This window comes from Belonocnema kinseyi, chromosome 6 (genome assembly GCF_010883055.1).
Source record: "Belonocnema kinseyi isolate 2016_QV_RU_SX_M_011 chromosome 6, B_treatae_v1, whole genome shotgun sequence".
Classification (NCBI taxonomy): Eukaryota; Metazoa; Arthropoda; class Insecta; order Hymenoptera; family Cynipidae; genus Belonocnema; species Belonocnema kinseyi.
In genome coordinates, this window is record NC_046662.1 from 35,310,564 (window position 1) to 35,331,406 (window position 20,843).

The 20,843-nt window shown below is 27.4% G+C and overlaps 1 protein-coding gene across 3 annotated transcripts in view; it reads left to right on the top strand.

Moving 5' to 3' along the window:
- Positions 1 to 20,843, top strand: part of LOC117174652 (bumetanide-sensitive sodium-(potassium)-chloride cotransporter) — a 107,877-nt gene that overhangs the window by 63,773 nt on the left and 23,261 nt on the right. For all 3 annotated transcript variants that reach the window (XM_033363935.1, XM_033363933.1, XM_033363934.1), the window contains exons 4-7: positions 11,015 to 11,270; positions 15,303 to 15,556; positions 15,650 to 15,764; positions 18,114 to 18,445. In XM_033363935.1, the coding sequence (XP_033219826.1) occupies positions 11,015 to 11,270; positions 15,303 to 15,556; positions 15,650 to 15,764; positions 18,114 to 18,445 (957 nt within the window). The remainder of the gene's footprint in view (positions 1 to 11,014; positions 11,271 to 15,302; positions 15,557 to 15,649; positions 15,765 to 18,113; positions 18,446 to 20,843) is intronic.

Below are 20,843 nucleotides of genomic sequence, written 5' to 3' on the forward strand. Positions count from 1 at the left end.
TTGCTGAAAAAACGGGCTACCATTGACAAATTTCCCCCATGCATAACAACCTCCTATGGGGGGGGGGGTATGTATATAAAATGATTCGATCAGTTTATTCCTACGAAAATATTGTTTTGTCTTAATAGCACCATCATTTTTTGCGTCTGAAAGCTTGGTCTGAGAAATTTGTAGAAATCGCCCAAAAAGACGTAAAATTAACCATTGTTGAACGCTGGAAATATCACTAAAATTTTTTTTTTCGAAAAAAATTACATTATGTTACTTTCATTGAAGCTGAGAAAATTTAGGTTGGACATTTTCAATTTTTTCAAAAATGTGTTCATAGAACTTCACTAGCAAAAACTGTACATCAAAAAAAGTTTGCCATAATTTTCAAAGATATAGGGAAATTTTTTGTAATTATCAAAAATTTGCACTTTTAAATCAAAAAAGGGAACAGAAGATATTAACCGATTTCAAACAATTTTTTTTACATTTTTCGGATGCGAACCCACAAAAATTTTTCGCTCAGCTTAATCAATTCGACTAATTTGATCATTTTCACACCGCCCTATTAAACATTCATCCGTTTTGTAGAAAAATCATGTTTTTTTATAGATAATTCGTTTTTTAGGACTTTGTAGTTCCGTCCTTCGCACAGAAAGACTTAAGCGTCAACACTCATAAAAAAAGGACATAAGTTTTACTTATGTCACAGCAAAAGGGCATCAACTTCAAAAAAAATGTTTAACGATTTCTTTTCAAAGAATTTTTTAAAGCATTTTTTTTTACAAAATTAGAAAATATTTTTTTAAAGATTATGTTAAGAATTAAATTAAATTTCCGCCCAATTTGACTAATTTGGTAACTGAAAATTAATTATTATTAAGAAAAATTTAACTACTCCATTACTGATTGAAAATTTATCTTTTTTGTTACAAAATTTAACAGTTTAAACTGCCTAATTGAAGATCAGTGTAATTTGTTGAAAATGTATCTTTTCGAGTAGAAAATTAATCTTCTTATAGTTGATATTTCAACTGTTTGGTTAAAAAATAAATTTTTCTGTTTGAAAATTAATCTTCTTTGTTGAAGATTGATCTTCTGTGTTGCAAATTAATGTTCAGTGTTAAAAATTAATAGTATAGGTTGAAAATTCAACTGTTTGGTTAAAAATGTAACTGTTTCGTTGAGGATTCAAATATTTGATTAGAAATTCATCCTTTTTTGTTAATTTTAATTATTTATTTATAATGAAAATATATTTTTTTAATATAAACTATTACATTTTTTATTGAGTTTGCACCATTTTCCGTTAAAAATTGGTATTTTTTAATTCATAAGTAAGAGTAAAATAGGCGGTCAAGAAGAAGTAAATAAATAATAACATTAGCCGGTAAATTTGAGAAAATAGTAGTATTTAGTGTCATTAATTTCGAAATAATAGAAAAACAGTGTCATCGGTCAAAAGGTGTCAAATAATGGCCTTAAGAACAGCAGGCTCATTTTTCAGAATTTTTCTTTTACTGATAAAGTTAAAAACTCGAAATGAGATTGCCTTCGATTGTATATCTTTTTTGCTGAAACTTCACCAGTCTTTTATTTCTTTTAACATACTTTTTATTTTCTTAAAATTTAAGAAATGTTGTAAGACACATAAACGTACGTACGATTTGGAAACGCACTTTACGATTGGTCGGTTTATGTTTTCGACGATAAGTCCTTTTCAATTATTTTATACGATTTGGCTGTACTTTTTAGTTTTGATCTTTACCTTTACGATTAAATATTCTCGCTTCCATATTCCTTAAATTTGCTCTTGAGACACGAGTTCCGAGAAACCTGGAAAAAGATAATACATATTTTATCAGATTCACTGTTATTATTAAGTTTTTTTAAAGAAAGAATAATAAAGCAAAATAAAGACGAAAAATAATTTACATAGAAAAAACAGAAGATAAACTTTACATCGATTTTTGATGAAAGATTCGCTGCAACAAAAATTAACTTTACAGGATAAATTTTAACCAAATATCAATTAAACTTTCTTTTGTTTTTCCATAACAACACATGTCTTTCGAAAAACACGAGGTTGTCATTAATTTTTCATTGGTGGAATTTTTAATAATACGCTAAATAAAAAAAAGTTCATAATAATTATTGACGTCTCAAACATTAAATGTTCGGAAGGAAACAGATTTTTTTTAATTTTAGATTTAGTTTTTTAGGATTAAAAACAGAAATAAAATTGTAAAAAAATATAGTAATATAAAATGAAAAGAATATTGCATATTTTAGGATATTAAAAACGAAGTGTCTCGTCCCAATATTTCGGGACGATTAGAAACAGCCTATACAAAAAATAAATTACGGAAACAAATACAAATGGAACGAGAACGAAACGATCGTTTTAATCTAATATATATTATATTACATTTTTATAGTCTTCTTAAATGATCATCATTACTCTTTTGATTTAAGAAGATGATAAAAGTTTGATACCTGATAAAACAGCGATGATCATAAGAAAATACAGAAAAATTTGAACTTTTGCGATTTTCTGTAAGGTTACAAGCAATTTTGTATCTTTAAAAATACGAGTAGTTTAAATTATAATTATATAAAAAATTACCACTTTATGCAGAAGAAAGTAAAACGTCACTATCTCCTAATGATTGGATAATTACCTCCGATAAGACAATTCAGATATCATGAAAAATTGTTCACTTATTTTTATTTACAATGCAGACAGGGGAAAGATATAATTAATAGCCATCTTATGAAACTCATTAAGTGTATCATATTTTAAAAATTTGTAGTAATAGTTTTCAAAGGCGAAAATTAATTTCAAAAACTTAGACATTTTTATTGAAAAAGCTATGAAGTCACGAAGCTCTAATAAATGTTGTTTTTCTATACCTTTCTCCACATTCTTTAAATCTTCTTAACATTTTGAAAACTTCCATAAAGCAGGGCTAATCAGCTTTTTTCAGTTTCTTGAAACAAAGAACTAGAAGAAATTTAAGTTAGGTACTGATGCTTCAAATATATAATTTTCTCTTGACCCTTTTTCGTGCGAATAATCACAAATATACATGAACTATTTATCATCCCTTGAAGTGTGAGTGACTTTACCCCAAAATATAGGGCTAAGTCGCACAGTCATAAATAAGAAGATAAAAAGTGCTTGGAAAACCCGTTAAGAGGGGCTTAGCGGCGCATATGATGGGAAAACCAGAGTACCCTCAATTCTGTCTTTAAAGCGCTATATTGCTTCTTCTTGGTTTTTTAATTGGAGTTTTACAATTCTTATTTTTAAGAAATTTTGAATGCAAATCATCAAAATTACAGAAATTACAAATTTTCTTAATTAAAAACTCTTCAATTGTAAAGGTTTATAATTTAAAGTTCTGCAATTTTTAAGAGTAACAGATGAAAATTCTTGAATTTTGAAAATTTTAGATAAATTTAGTTTACAATTCAATGTTCTACATTTTTTAAGCATAAAAATTGAAAAGTCATGAATTTTAAAGATTAATAAATGAAAATTCTTGAATTTTTTATGAGTTCTACGATTTTATAAATCAAAAATAAAGTTTTCAATTCTAAATCTTTAAAATTAAAGAAATTTTAAATATAATGGATCAAAATTACAGAATCTTCAATCTTAAATCTTGAAACTTGTATAATTTTTAATTTCTGAATGTCAAAATTATAAACTCTTTAAGTTTGATTATTTATAATTCAATGTTATACAGTTTTGATCTGCTACAATTGAAAACTCTTTAATTTTAAAAGTACATGAATAAAAATTCTTGAATTTTGATCATTTTGAAGATCAAAAGTCAAGTTTTCAGATCTAAATCTATCAAATTAAAGAAATTTTCAATGTAAATTATTATAAATTGTAAAACCTGAAACTCGCATAATTTAGAATTGCAAATTTTCAAAATAAAAAATTCTTTAATCTTAAGAATTTATGATTTAAAGTCTTAAGGTTTGTAATATTTAAAATAGAAAATACTTCAACTATTTGCAGTTAAGAAAATCTTAATTTAAAACATGTATCAATAAAGAACCTAAATTATGATGAGTTTAATTATTTTGGAGATCGAAAGTCAAGCTTTCAGTCATAAATCTTTCAAAGTAAAGAAATTTAGAATGTAAATCATTGAAATTCACTATTCTTAATTGTAAAACTTGAAACTTGCATAATTTTTAATCGTAAATTTTCAAAAATTTTAATTCTTTAATTTCAAAGATTTCCAATTTAAAGTCTGAAATTTGTAAAATTTAAAATAGAAAAATCTTTAATTGAACTATTTACAATTTACAGCTGTTCAATTTTAAACTTATATCAATAAAAATGATCTAATTATGAGTGGTTTAATGATTTTGAGGATCAATATTCAAGAGTTTTTAATTCTAAATCATTCAACCATCTTAAATTTTCACAAGATTGATATTTTAAATTGTGTAATGTTAACTATTTTTATAAGTCAATTTTACAGATTTACAATTACAAATTGTTTGATTTTCATATTCCACTTCAAACTAAATAAAAAAAAAAGCACAACAACAAAGTGTAGAAAAGGTTAAAATAGTCTCTCCCTCCTCAATTCCCTCTAATTATTCTTTTATTATATCTAATTATATAAGATTTTCATCATCTAACATTAAGAATATAAACAATTATAATTTAATTAATTAACCAATTTTTTAATAGATCAAATAATTTTAGATAGGTAATATATTCAAAAAGCGACAATAATTCGAATATAATGAAAAGAATTTGAACTCGTGTTATTTCAAGACAAAAGCGTTTAAAATTGAATTATTTTGATTTAAAAATGTGTTAACTTGAAAAACTTTTTCTCAGAAGCTGTCAAAATTGAAAAATTACGGACTCAAATTTTGAAAATTGGACAATTTCATTAGAAATTAGTTGAAATTATGCAATTTTTAATTTAAAATGTTAAAAAATAGAAATTTTGATTTAAAATTAAAGAATCACGAAATTGAATGATTTTAGATTGAAATTTCGAAAATAGGACAATTTAAAAACGTTAAAAATAAAATCTTTTGATACTAGAATTTCGAAAATTGGATTACTTGAAATTCAAAGAAATTGAAATTGTATTATTTCTAATTGAAGGCTTTCAAAATTGAATAATTTATAATTGAAAACTTTTTAATTTCAATCATTTTTTATTAGAATTGCTTAAAATTTGACAGTTTAAAAATTAAAACTAAATTGCAATATTTTTTCCCTAACTTTTCAGATGTAGCTTTTTTTAAGATGCTCAAACTGACTAAAGAAAAATTTCAGTCAGTGTTAAAACTACCTATCTAGAAATTATTTTGAGTGGGTGAGAGTAGACATTTTTGTTTACAATAATTTAAACAAATTCATTAACAAAAGCCATTTTCTCGTTATTTGCAATTATTAGTTGTTTGAAATACATAGTTTCAATAGAAAATATGAGAGAAATTAATGCCTGATTTCGATTAGTTAAGAATACCGGCTGTTAAAATATTTTTAAAACAATTTTTATAAAACAATACACAGTTTTCGTATGTCATAATGAATAGACTCAATTTTTTGCAGAATTAACCAAAAATGAGTTGCCAAGGATTCCTTGCTGTCATTTTTTACAAAAAAATACAAACTTTTAATTAATTAAACAATATTAATAAACACTTTCACATTTTCAACATTAATCCATGCAGTGGCCCAAATTTTTTTGCTAAACCAACTAAAAATGTATTTTCAGTACTCCTAGCTATATTTTTGATCAAATTGATGAAAAAGTATTAACTATCCAGTGCCATTTTGACCTATGTAAATAAACTATAAAAGTCTTACCAATAAAATATTTTTGTCATGTCTGTTTAATTAACAAACTTTGTTGATGATTTAAACATTATTTATAAAAAAATTCACAATTTGACCATTTTTTCATGATAAATATTAATTTATTTGCGGAATCAACCAGAGATGTCTATTTAATTATTCCTACTTGTCTATTTGTATAATTAGGAAGAGCTGTTGATTATTTAGACAAAATTTATAATAAAATTCACACTTTGATAATTTTTCCATAATAAATTTTTTTTTCAGAATGATCTAAAAAACCAAGGTCATTATATATGTTTTAATCAATGGTGCGATGTTTTCTGGTTATCGGGTTATTGGGTTATCAAATGATCTATTTATTGGGTATCGTGTCTTGACGACAACCGACAATGAGAATAATCTATTCCATAACATATCTTGCATGTTCCTGAACAGTTGAACTACTTTTGATAGTAATGTCTTATCACAGAGTCATTACTGTATATGGATATTTTATGGTTGTCTTCAAGATACGATATCCAATAAGTGGATAATTTGATAATCCAATAACCCGATAACCCGATAACCAAGAACCCATCACACCTTTGATTAACACACATATACTGACCTTGGTTTTTTCGTCCATTCTACAAAAAATTTATATTTATCGTGGAAAAATGGTCTAACCGTGAATTTGTTTATCAACATTGTTTAAAACACCAACATCTCTTGTGCACTGGAATAATTTGATCAGAAGAACTCATTAGGAAGACATTTATAATTTATATCACGAAAAAAATAAGTCTAATAATTGTGACATTACAAAAGGTGTGGATTTGTTTATAAAAACTGTTTAGATAATTATCAAACAGCAGCTATTGTTAAGTAATTGCAATTAGGCATCATTGTCTCTCCCCTTTAGTATAAAACCTAAGAGTTTCCGACGATTTATCATTGCGCATCACGAGAGATAAAATGGCTTTTGTTAATTAATTTCTTTAAAACATTATAAACCATTTTTTTACTCTAACCTTCTGAAGATTATTACTGGATATTTCTTTAACTGATTTACGCTCTTCTTTAGTCACTTTAAAGTTCTTAAAAAAAGATACATGTGAAAACTTAGGAAAAAAATATTGTTTATTTTGTTGTTAAATAGAACAATTTTGTTTGGTTAAAGAGAATGTTCTGCATCGACACGACTATTTTTAAAAAACATCAAAATCTATTGAAAATGAGCTTGTAGAAAGGTGTTTGTCCACTCACTTAAAATGAACCTGTGAAATTTCACTGATCTCACTGGACATTTTACTGGTTAAAACAGGCCGACATGTGTCACTGACAATCAGTGAGACTTCACTGGTACAATCAGTGGAATTCCGTCACTGGTTTAATCACTAAAACTTTATGCAGGACCGTTTCTATAAATTTCCCTAAACTGTAACACAAATTTCAGGAGAATATAAATATCAAGAAAATATAAGTGAAGTTAATGCAAATGACTTTTTGTGTATCTATAATGTTATAATAGGACGTACACTTATTGTATCAAATATATGCGATCAAGGTCTATCTTTTATCACTCAAATAATTTATACAAAATATTATTTTATTTTTTATACATTATATTACCAAAGAATAAAGAAATATAAGAATAAAGAACAAAGAAATAAATTTTCAACTATACTATGAATGTCGCATAAAAAAATGATTTCTTAACAAAACGGTTGAACCGAAATTTTCGATAACAAAAGTTTGAATCCTCAAACAGAGAAGATTAGTTTCCAAGCAAACAGTAGCATTTTTATCCAAGAATGATGACATTTCTACTAAAAACAGACTAATTTTTAAATAAAAAATACAAATTTAAAAAAAATGAATTTTTAGCCAAAAAAGATTTTATTTTGACTTTTTAAGAACAAAATATAAGTTTTAAAAAAGAAGTAAATTTTCGGCGAAGATTATACTTAAATCTTCAGCCCAAAAAGACGATGATTCAACGAAACAGTTGACTTTTGAATAAAAACAGATAACTTTTTTGAGAAAAATTGTTGAATTTTTATACGAAAAGTTGCATTTTTATCCCACAAAGATGCAATTTCTGCTAAAGTAGATGAATTTTTAAATCAAAAAGACAAATTATCACAAAAATAGTTTTTTTTAACCAAAAAAGACTTTAGTTTGATTTTTTAACATTAAATATGAGTTTTAAATAATAAATCAATTTTCTACGAAATTAGTTGAATTTTAAACTCAAAAAGGGGAATTTTCAAAACAAAAAGCCTGCGCCATCGCGCGCTTGGCGCGCGGCTTGCTTCGCTCGCAAGTTTGAGCGCGCCTAAGCCGCGCGACGGTTGAATCTCGCGCTCGGATATTTATTTTTTACATTTGGAATGCTTGAAAAAAACATTATCAAAAAGGTTCTTTTAGATGGCAGTATTTATATGCGTCTTCATATTCTGAATTGTCTACTAAATTAAGTATAGTCAAAGATTAATTTTGTCAAAGCTCTGTAGGCTTGGAGGTACACATTGTCATCGTGACACTCGCGCTGCGCGCTCGATTTCCGACAGACATTTGTAAACCGGTTTTCTTGGATTTTTTTTCTCGTAACTTTCGCCGTTTTTCTACATATTTTATTTTATTTTTTTCAACGTTATTTTTCACGAATAAAACAAAAAGTACGCGTCCTATCAAGAAGTGATTCTTAACGAAATTGTAGATCTTTTTGGGGATAGCCGTTTTTGTTGATTCATCTTTTTTCGTATCCTACATAGTTTGTCCACAAAATTGAATTTTTTATTTTCCATTATTTTTGGTGCAAACAAAATTTGAATTTTCGATTTTTGAAGAAAATCCAAAAATTGGTTATGATAATCTTGTAGAGCTTTCAAAAAGAAATGTTTTTCTTCTCTTGACTTTTTTTCATATCGTTCGTTTTTCGGCTTCAAATTTTGATTTTCGGTTGATTACAAAAATTTTGAAAACGCTATAACTCTAAGAATGTTCTTTTTATCGAAAAAAGTCATGAGGATAAATTATTTGTTCTTTTTAATACTATAAATATCCGTACATAGAATTTTCAAATTCAGAAAAAAGTGGTCTCAAAAATTTTCAAAATGCGCTCACTTTTTGAACTTGTATCAAAAATTGCTGGTTCGCGAACTTGTCCTTTCTTTTAGGACCTGAAAAAAGTGTGCCAAAGATGAATTTGATTTGTTCATTTTTTCGAGAGTTATCGTATTTACGGACGGACGGACGGATAGACAGACAGGCGCCATTGTGAAAACCTGATTTTCGGATTCAGGGGGTCTCAAAACGTAGAGATCCGTTGAAAAAGTATGATGTCAAATTTCCGACAATTCTAATACTTTCTCAATCATAAATGATGCGAATGTAAAAATGAATTTTCAACCAAAAAGGATGACGTTTCATCAAAATTGTTGAATTTTCAAACAATAAATAAAATTTATAACTAAATAGGTAATCTTTTGGATAAAGCAACTGCAATAAATAAATATAAATACAAGGCAAATAAATGACAACAAGAATATTTGATCAGGGTTACCGCAAAACTTCAATTTTCATTTTGTCTAATTTCCCAATGACCAATTTTTCATTTTCCCTGACCATATTAATATTCAAATACCAGAATCCTAAATTTTTTAAGTTTTAAACCTAGAATCTTTTATAAACGAAATAAAACAATTTCAAAATAAAATAAAAATTTTTTCTATTTATTCTACTAGACAGATTAAAGTTCTAGATATTCTCTGACCTTTACACAATTTTTCTTCTTTAAATCCCTGACTTTTCTCTGACCAATAAAATTATCTGACTTTAAACCAAATTTGTTGTTAGCTAGGATCGTTTTCGATTTCCTTCCGTAAGAAATCATAACAAAATCCGTCGAACCCGCCGATTACTACTGATACTGAACCGCCACGCTTCGTCTGCTAGTCGAGCGATTTAGGAATTTTAGGAAACTTTTTGTAATTCTAAAAAAAAGCTTCTGAATTTAGATAAAAATTTAGTCAATTTACTATAAAAGTTACTGAATTTCGTTTTCAGCAACCTAATTTCGTAAATTTCAGTTACTTTAGTATCTTAACCCTCAGGATACAGACTATAAAAATGTTACAATCCGTACGGACATGAGTGAGCCTAACCCTGTAATTTTGAGCGACTGTATATTGGGTTGTAATTCGTCAATTGAAACAATTTTTTTTTAATCAAACGAAAATTTATTAAGAAATACAATTATTTTATTAAAATTGTGATATATGTTTTGATATTGTGTTTTGAAAGCTGAAAGAATGTACTTTAAAATGGCCGAGTTCATTTTTCGTTTCGCTCAAAAAAAATTTTATTTTACAAACTACGAACGTAAGCATTTTTTAGTGCAGCGATAAAACTTTATTCCATTAATTTAGCATAAATGCCGTAAAAAGAAATATATTTTACAATGCAAAAAATGCTTTTTATAGGTAATATTGATGAGTATAACGTGAATAAACAATAGAAATTTCTTTCATTTTTTTTACTAAATGCAATAAACTAGATACTATAACAAGTTATTGGCGCACTTGCAGCATATATCTTATCTACATGCTCCTTGCACGTGGCCTTGTAACACCATAGGGACTTGTAAAATGTCGTATGGTCAAGATTCAAGAGAACTGGGACATAAATTGCACCGTTTCTGTGTAGACATTTTATCGTCAACAAATTCGTCTGCATAAAATGCTTGTAAAAAGACAGTTTTTCATTTTCACAAATAACGGATTTTGTCACGTTCCGACTCCAATTTCTTCAAACGTACAATTTGCTCACAACGCGCAGACCGAAGCTGCCAACCGGCTCTTTAAACGTTCGCACGTCAGTGCCCCCCCCCCCCCGGTTACGGACCACCAAAATTGACTTCTACTGGGATATTCTGTCACGCTGTTTTAGTTGAGTCACTTACTGTTAAAACAAGTCAAAGTCGGAAAATCATTGGTTCACCATTCATGATTCAAAATACTGATTCAACCAGTGGCAATTTCACTGCTTCATTAAGAGAGAATGTTAACTGGCTAGTCTTGTCCCCTCTACCATAATAATTATCTGATTACATAAAAGTATCTTTGAGAACATTAATGTAAGAAATTAAATGGAATTAAAGGAGCATGTTCAATAATAAATTTCCTGTTTCAGAATGCAAACATCGAAGCTGGTCAGACAGGGGTTGTTCCGGTTGCCTACGACGGCATAAAATTAGGATGGATTCAAGGAGTACTGATACCATGTCTCCTAAACATCTGGGGTGTTATGCTATTTTTGCGATTATCCTGGGTTGTTGCGCACGCGGGAATCTATCAAAGTATCATCATTATCGCGATATCAGCTGTAGTTTGCGTCATCACGACTCTAAGCTTGAGTGCAATTAGCACTAATGGAGAAGTAAAGGGAGGTGTGTTATTGTGTTACGTTTTCTAAAGGAGTGGCTGTGTCACTGTAAATAAGGAATTTCACGTCAAGATCTGTTTATGCTTGTATATTCACAAAATCAGGGTTGCTAAAAAATCCCAATTTTGAGATTCCTTGACTTTCCCTAACTTTTCCCTGACCAATTTTTTATTTTCTCTGACCTTACTAAATTTGTCTTTTAGGTATTAAAATAACAATACACCTAGTGGGTCAATAATGTACATGCGAAAAATGTTTGTTCCGACTTTTATTTTAAACAATTTAGAGTCAATAGTCATACATAATTTTATAAGCGTTCATTTACAAATTATGTAAGACATACATAAAATGCATGAATTTTCAACTAAATAGTTCATTTTTCCACTCGAAAAGATAATTTTTACACTTAAAATGTCATAAATAATTTATAATTTAAAAAGTATGTTGTTAATATTTAACAGACAAAAAATGAATTTTGTATCAAACAGTTCAATTTCTAACCCAACTGATAAATTTTCTATAAAAAAACCAATTTAAAAAAAAAGATACATTTTCAATTAAAATAGTAGACTTAAATCATTTTCGATTATAGAAATAAGTTTTTAACAAAAGAAAAAAAAACGAATTTTCTACAAAATAGTTCAAATTTCATTCAAAGAAATGAATTTTTATACAAAAAAAATTATCTTTCAACTAATGAGATTACTTTTCTATCAAAAACGACGAATTGTCAACAAAAATAGTTGAAAGACGGATGAATTTTCAACCAAGAAGACTAAACTCCTAAATTTATGATGATTCATTAAAGAAAAACATAACTTTTTGACAAAGTAGTTTCACTTTGCACTAAGTAGATAAAATTTTAACCAAAAAATATGCATTCTAAAAGCAGAAAGTAATAGGTGATATTTCAACCCAAAAATATTTTTATTTTAAACCAAAAACTATTTATTTCAACCAAAAAGACGGATTTTCAACCAATTAGTTAAATCCTCAAACAAAAAAGATTAATTTTCAACCAAGCATATATGATTTTTAACCAAAAAATATGCAATTTCTACCAAAATAAAAAAATTTTACACCGAAAAGATGAATATTCAACAAAACAATTGAATTCTCAACCTAAAACTTTTTCTTCAACTTTAACTAAAACTTCAACTTTTTGAATAATTTTATCTGTTTCTGTCTGGTTTTTCCTGACATACATTGACTTTCTGAAATTCCCTGACCTGTAGTAGCCCTGCAAAATTAATCAGCATTTACATTTTTTTGGACACGTTTTCTAAATCTTCCCAGTAATTTTTTATTCCCGAAATCAAGAGTATCTTTATCTGTAAACATTGACATTGATGGAATGACTCAAGAGGTGCATTCTGTTATGTAATTAAAATTATCAGGCATGCATTGTTGGAAATTTAAAGATAATGCTTGTACAAAACGTGTCCATCTGGATAAACCATATACGATATATCACTGTTCGGAATTAAAACGGTACTTAAAACTTTTTACTTCTATCCTATTTTTGAACGAACAATATTAATTTTTCATTTCAAATTTCTTTAAAATATTATCTATGTTGTACTAGGATAGGTTTGACATAAGAAAATTCTGGAATTCTAGATTGATATAATGCGAAAAAGTATTATATTTGGAATCCTGAAAAATGTTTAAAAGTTTCTTGTTTTAAGATTTTCCACATTTTTATGAGTTTCAATTTTTTCTTACATCGTGCATGTTAAAAAACTCTTCGAAATTTTTCAGGAATTTGAATCAAATATTTTCTAAGGGATGACTCGTACTAAGTTTACCCTTGTCTTAGGAAAAAAATAACTTCTGTGAAGATAGAAGAATCTTTTCGGATACTTGAAAACTTTAAGGTTAGAAAAAAATGCACTAGATAACAAATTTTAAAGATCCAGAAATCGAAATAGGAAATACAGCGAATTAAAAAATATATTTTCTGGTATTTAGAGAAATTATCACAGGCTCAGAAAAAATTTGAATCACTATTTATGAATAGAATTTCATTAAATGCCAACATCGTAATTATCAAAATTCGCTTCATTTTTATTTTTAATACCTAGGAGGGTCATGGTGATTTTTCCTAGTGCATTCAGGTTACTAGAAAGTTTCAAAGTACACGAAAACATTATTTCTCTATTTGCACAGATGTTAACATTTTTTTCCCGAAACATAGATGGATTTAAAGAGGAATTAAAAAATAAATAAAACTAAAGAAAACTTAAGAACTCCGCAAACAAGATTCAGATTGATTCTCTTGAATGCACTTATGGTTCAGTTAAATTCTCTTCAATTCGGTTCAATTTTTATCTTGAACTTAAAATAATTCGGTTAAATAAAATGTCAATTAATCTCAATTGAGTTAAAATCAGTTTGAGTTTAGTTCAATTCAGGAGTATTTAATTTAATTGTATTAAGTCAATTAAATATGTTTTGGACTCTTTCTTACCATCTTTTCTTACCAACTTTTGAAAAAAGATTAAATTTAGATAAAGAAGGTTTATTTTCCTAGAAAAAACATCATCCACAACTCTACTGTTTACAATTTTGAAAGTAAATTCTTCCATGGCTGAAATCACTAAAAAAATGAAAACATTTTTTTAACAAATAATTAAGCCATGATTTTTTTTAATTAAACCACGTTTTGAACATTGGTAAGAAGCAACAGTAAGAAAAGAATTAATTACAAAAACAAGGGTCAAAAGAATTACTTGATGTAAATTTGAACTTTTTTCATAAAAAAATGTTTTTTTCTTTCATAAAAAATCTTGATAATGTAATTTCCATTTTTAAAATCTTAGAAAACTTTTCTCCAGAGACTTGATTGTTGGTACGACAACTATTTCAATTCTGAATTCCGTTTACTTTACTAAAAACCTCTTGAAAATAGTCAAATTTTTTTATTTTATTGTATTTCGTTGAATATACTGGAAATCACTACATGAGATACGCTTAAATTTTTTGTGAATTTTCATATTTTCGTTTATAATACCATTTTTAATAAATGCATTCCTATGAATTACTTGAATTTCATTGCATTATCCAGAATTCTTGTTATTTTATTTTCAGTTCTCGAATTTATATTAATTCCAAGCAATACTCTTGAATTTACTTTGAATTTACTTTGAATTTAGTTTTTTACGCAGTGTAATTATACTTAAATAAACTTGAGTTGAATTGAATCAATTATAATTAATATGAATTCATCTTTTAATTTAATTAAAAAATTCATAGTCTTAATTAGAATTTCGATAAGTTCAGTGTGAATCCTATTCAATTTTTTTAAATATCATAAATTTTATTACATTCTTTTCAATTTATTTTTCTTTCGTTAAAAATTCGACGAATTTCCATTTAATTAATTCTCAATTCAGTTATATTTTTCAATTAAAGTCTGGTTGAACAATTTAGGAAGTATTTAACTGTTTGTTCCTAATTAATAACGATTTTTTTACCCTAATTTGAATGAATTAAAAACTAAATTTAACGTACTTTAATTCCGACTTATGATGTACCGAGCACTTAAGATATATTACAAGGAACAAAATTGTTGCATAACAACTAAATAAGGACCATTTATTCAAAATTCTGTTTCCAAATTTAAATAATAACAATCATTTGGGATTTCGGCTCTGAAAGTCAGAAGATATGAAAAAATTGTTTATCCCCTTAAAAAATTGTAAGTAATGGCTATAATTTCTATAAAATTGCTATAATTATGAGTGAAATTTTTATCATGTGATATAGAATATTCAAGTGATTATGAAAAACTTTATAAGGTACATTCTGTATTTCTCCTTAAGACTTAAAAAAAGATTGTTTCTTAATGCTTTCACGTTTTCAATGTGGAGTCCTTGGGGAACACATGCTTCTATCATTTGATTCAGAGTTTCCTTTTTGTCCTTATTTAATTGTGATTCTCGTATCTTTAACTCTATGATTATTTATCTTTCTTTGATAGTAAAATGGGAAAAATTTCTCAAAATGAATGGTGAATTTTTGTTGCTTCTGATAGGTGGTATTTACTTCATAATTTCAAGATCCTTGGGGCCCGAATTTGGGGCATCGGTGGGCATAGTGTTCGCTTTTGCAAATGCAGTCGCAGCCTCCATGAACACGATAGGATTTTGTGATTCCATGAACCAATTACTAAAGGAAAATGGCGTCAAAATTTTTGACAATGGTGTCAATGACGTCAGGCTGATTGGAACCGTTGCAATTCTAGTGATGATCTTAATCTGTGCAATTGGCATGGAGTGGGAATCGAAGGTAGATTATACAAATCTACCATTTTTCTTATAGTAAAATTTCATTTCCAATTATTGAAATTAAATAATCATTAAAGTATCCATCATTTATCAGGCGCAGAATTTTCTCATTGCTATCATCGTTGGTGCAATTTTGGACTTTCTCATTGGGTCTATGATTGGCCCTTCTACTCTGGAACAACAGGCTCACGGGTTCGTTGGATTCTCGAGTGAGTGCAAAATATAATAATTAATACATTTATAATTATTATGTGCAGAATCTCTCAGTGCAATAATCAGGGTGTCTACTAATTTTCGCCCATCAAATTTTTTTTCACAGTTTGTAAATATCAAATCCCCTCTTGCAAATTACCTCTTACTTACATTTTATGTATTGTGTTATCTTATTATATTTAAACGAAATAATAATTTTGTAATTTTTTGTTTAGAGTAAAAATAAATACAATTATAATAAATGTAACGCAACATGTCGGCATACGATAATGGCCTTCTGCAGTTAATTATTCAAAATAATTTTGTACACATAATACGAGAAATATGATAGAATTTCGGCCTCTTGATTATCTGCGTATATTTAATTAAAATTACATTTTCTAATTTTCATTAAAATATCTTGCGTCAATTACTTTTATTATTGTAATTGATAAATAATTCTTCGATATAAATAAATTACAAAAATGACTATTTTGAATATTTTATACAATAGGTTAATTATAAATACATGTGCTTATAACATAGTTAATGTAAAATTCACACTTACACGGTTAGAAAAATCTGTATGAGGTTTAATATACATGTGTGTGAAGCAACTATGCACGAGCGCTACTGAAATTTAACATAAATTGGTGTAGTGAATTTAATATACATGTGTATTTAATTTAATATACAGGTCAGTATAGCAACGTGCGTGAAAACTCAACCTGCTTTCATTTCTTTAAATCTTGTCAAATATTCTCAATGAAATTAATAATCTAGAATTCGAAGACTCAGTTGTTATTTATAATGAAAATGTAATGTACGGGTTAAATGTTTCTAATTTTGCTCTAAATGGTCAAAAGTTAAGGTGGATACAATTAATTGTAGGTTAAGTCTGTTATTTATTTGCTTAATTGAACTTTTCGACTTGTAATCCAATTTTATTTTTGGTTAACAGGAAGAATGTATCATTTTTTATTATTTAGAATCTAAAATTACAGCTAAACTTATTTTAAATTTGTGAAAAATGAAATTATATGATCTTTCTAGTAAGTGATTAACATAAATGTATATGAAATTTAATATACGCGCTCTTAATGGCGATTTCATATACTTCCTATATTAATTTTAACACACATGGGTATATTAAATTTAATATTATTTTTAAAAGTGTAGTATTAAAATAAATCTGTTTTATCATTATTTTTTGTAATAAATCCTCAATAGCTAATCAATAATTAATCGTTAATACCAAAGAAATTATAGACTAGATCTCAATATTTTGTTCAAAATCTTCAAAAGCTACATTTTGATTTAGTTTTGTGAAAATCTTTTCATGTTTTAAATTAGTTTTTAATCTTCTTGCGACTTTCAATTAGCTCTTAAACTTACTCAAATTTTAACTATCCATTTAAAAAAATGGTCTTAAAATCTTCCAGATACTTTTCTTAAGAAAATTGTATTCTTGATAAAATTGTAATCTTAAAACCTTTCAAAATTCATTACAGATCCTTTTTGACATATTTTGAACATTTTAAAACTTAAAATTAATCTTTTAAAATAAAACCTTAACCACTTACAAAAATGATTTGGAATTAAAATATTCTCTTTTATCGACAATCTGTAAGAACATTAAAAAACAAATTTCATCATGAAATAAAATTATTTATTGTGAGAATTTCATTTAGAAAATGGATCCCACTAAAAGGCATATTCATGCAGTTACCAATCAGGTTTTCAACAACAATGTGTCCGATAAGTTTCGAGATATTTACATCAGTTTTTTTACTTATGATAAAAACTCATAATTATTTTTGTCTTGTTATCACATTAAATTAAAAGTATATCACATTTCCCGAAACTTTATATTTGGTTCGCAATAGATGAGTGATCTAAGTTATAATCCGAAATTCCTGTTACCGATATGTTACCGACATCGAGACCATTCCACAGCTCAAGTGGTTTGTGTCCGTGCTAATTATCTGAAATATTCTAGATTACTGGGTAATGACTTCAAAAATCAAGGTTCGGATTTGGGTTACAAGTCAGTAACAGGAATTTTAATTTAGAACGCAGCTTACTCATCTACAATTCGTGGCTTGAATTTTTATTCCCGATTAATTCCCGGCTATATCCGGATCAGTAGACACCCTGGATGCCTTTATTATCGTAACGAAACAATTTTTTATTTATGACGAAATGTTTGCTTATTTTATATACTGCGCGAGCATAGATCTGATAAATAATATATTTGATGAACATAATTATATATAATTAGTTAATTCAAGATAATCTACTTTGCCATATTTTGGTAAATTAATTTAATCAAGACTAATCAACCCCTATTCTTCTGAATTCAATAGGTGAGACTTTCAAGAATAATTGGGGCCCGGATTATCGATTTTCTGAGAACGTCAATCAGACTTTTTTCTCAATATTTGCAATATTTTTTCCATCGGTCACTGGTATACAAGCAGGTGCTAATATTTCCGGAGATTTGAAAGATCCAGCGAGCAGCATCCCTGTTGGTACTCTTCTGGCTCTTTTGATTTCAATGATTAGTTACGTAACGTTTGTACTTTTCGCTGGAGGCGCAGCAGCCAGAGTTGCAAGTGGCCAAGTTGTAAACAATACTATCGTTCAATGCGTCGCAGGTGTCAACTGCACACATTATGGTCTATACTACGATTATTCGGTGAGGATTTTATTAATTGTATTACTAGACAAAGGTTAATTTTAATTCCCCGTTAGTTTAAAAAAAAATTGATTAGATTTGATCATTCATGTGAGGAGTCGTCCATAAACTACGTTACCAATTTGAGGGGGGGGGGGGGCACGCTAAAAACTACGGTTGATAATAGGAGGTGGGGGAGGGAGAGTTCAGTGGAAGTAAAGTCACGAACTTAAATAATATTTAGTATGTTTACGGATGATCAATTTTAAAGATTTTTTCTGGTTTTTCTCGTTCTTATTCTCCTTTTTTTCGCTTAAGGGAATGTGATACTTACAGTTTCTCCGGATTTTTTCCACAAAAATGAAAATTTTTAAAAACTGAATTCGGAGATGCTATAAAATATGATAATGGACGTCCTCGGACTCTTTTTTGAGGGATAGTAACAAAAAAATTTATTGTGCTAAATAAAAATTTTATGCATATGTATTATTTTGAGGTTACGTCGTTTTTCATCTCTGCCTTTCCGATAATCTGGAAATTATTTATGAAATAAACTTTTTTGATTGCCTGCAAAAAGGGTTAGTTCCGGCAGATTAGTTCCTATGTTTATTTGCAAGTCCAAAGTTTTCGGCCAAAAATATTGTGTAGTTTGGAAGTAACGCATAGGAGAATTGTAACATACATAACCTCCAAATGTACATACGTTGTTAGCGATATCAAAAAAATTTTTGAAAAAAAAAACAAAAATAAAGTGTGTGGGGACGTCCGTTAGCATGTTCGCTATCATTTCCCAAATTTTTAAGACAAAATATTGATTATTCTAGAAAAAAGCCGTCGGAACCTAAAAGTGGTAAAATCGATACTAATTCCTAAGCGCTATGGATATTAATCAGATTTTGCTAAATTAAAACTTTTTTGAATTAAACCAAAAAAAGTATGTGGGGACGTCCGTTAGCATGGTTGCTATTGTGTCCCAAATTTTTAAGACAAAATATTGATTATTAAAGAAAAAAATCCGTCGGATCCTAAAACTGGTAAAATCGACAATTTTCTAAGTATCACATGCCCTTAAATGCGAACTAAATTAATAGAACCCAGCAAGAAAAATCAAATAGTTTTGTTTCAAAAGTCTACTTTTATATTTTTACGGAATTCATCTTATTTGGTTAAAAAATATAGTATTTGGTTGAAAATTTGTGTCTTTTGATAGGACATTAATCTTCTTGTTAGAAAATTCCAATTTTGGGTTGAAAATTTAAATGTTTGGTCAAAAATTCATCGTTTTCAGACGAACATACAACTACGTGGTTGAAAGTTAAACTATTTTCTTCTAAATTCGTTATTTTTTGTTAAATATTCCGCTTTTAAGTTGAAAAGATAACTATTTCAATTTTGCAAAAGTAAACTTCTGGGTTACAAACTCATTTTTTGGATTGCACTCTTTGGTTTAAAAGTCACTTTCTTTAAGATCCATCATTTTAGTTCAAAAGTAATCTCTTTTCTCGAAAATGTAACTCTTTCTTGAAACATTTTGTTGCTTTTTGTTTGTTAAGAATTAATTTTTAACTAGCGATGTAACTATTCCATTTTTGATTAAAAATTGATATTTTTATTGAAAGTTGATACTTTTGATTGAGAATTGATATTTTTGATTGAAACTTGATCTTTTCTAGTTCAAAATTTATGTAGTTTGTTAAAAATTGTTTTTTTTTTGTCGAAAATTAATCGTCTTAGTTGAAAACTCATCCTTTTTTTAATGCAAATGTTAGTGTCTAAATTAATCTTGGTTTGGTTACAGTTCTAACATTTTGGTAGAAAATTGAATCAGTTAAAAATGAACTTTTTTCTTAAAAAATCATATTTTCGGTTCAAATTTAACTGTTTGGTTAAAAATTAAACTTTTATTTAAATTTAACTTTTTGGTAGAAAATTATCTTTTTTGTTTAAAAATAATATTTTTGAGTTGAAATTGCAAACGTTTTGTAGATAACTCGCCCATTCTGTTCGCTTTAAAATTAAAAAATTTGGGTATTAATGTATTTTGTTAAAAATTTAACTATTTGGTTTAAAAAACCATCTATTTTGGTTGAACATACAACTTCTTGGTTTTAAAACTTGTACTAGTTTTTTAAGAATTCATATTTTTTATGATTCAGCTCATTGGTTAAAAATTTAATATTTTTGTTGAAAATTCCTTTTTTTTTATTTAAAATTAAATTTTTTCTGAAAATGGCACTATTCCATTTTTGGTTAGAAAATTTTCCTTTCAACTTTGAAAATTCAAGAAAATATGTAGGAAAAAATTGATGTATTTCGTTAAAAATTATTCGTCTTTTTGATTAGAAAATTAATCTTCTTTGGTGAAAATTCAATATATATCTCGACTTTATCAGTATAGCATTTACATTAATTTTATTTG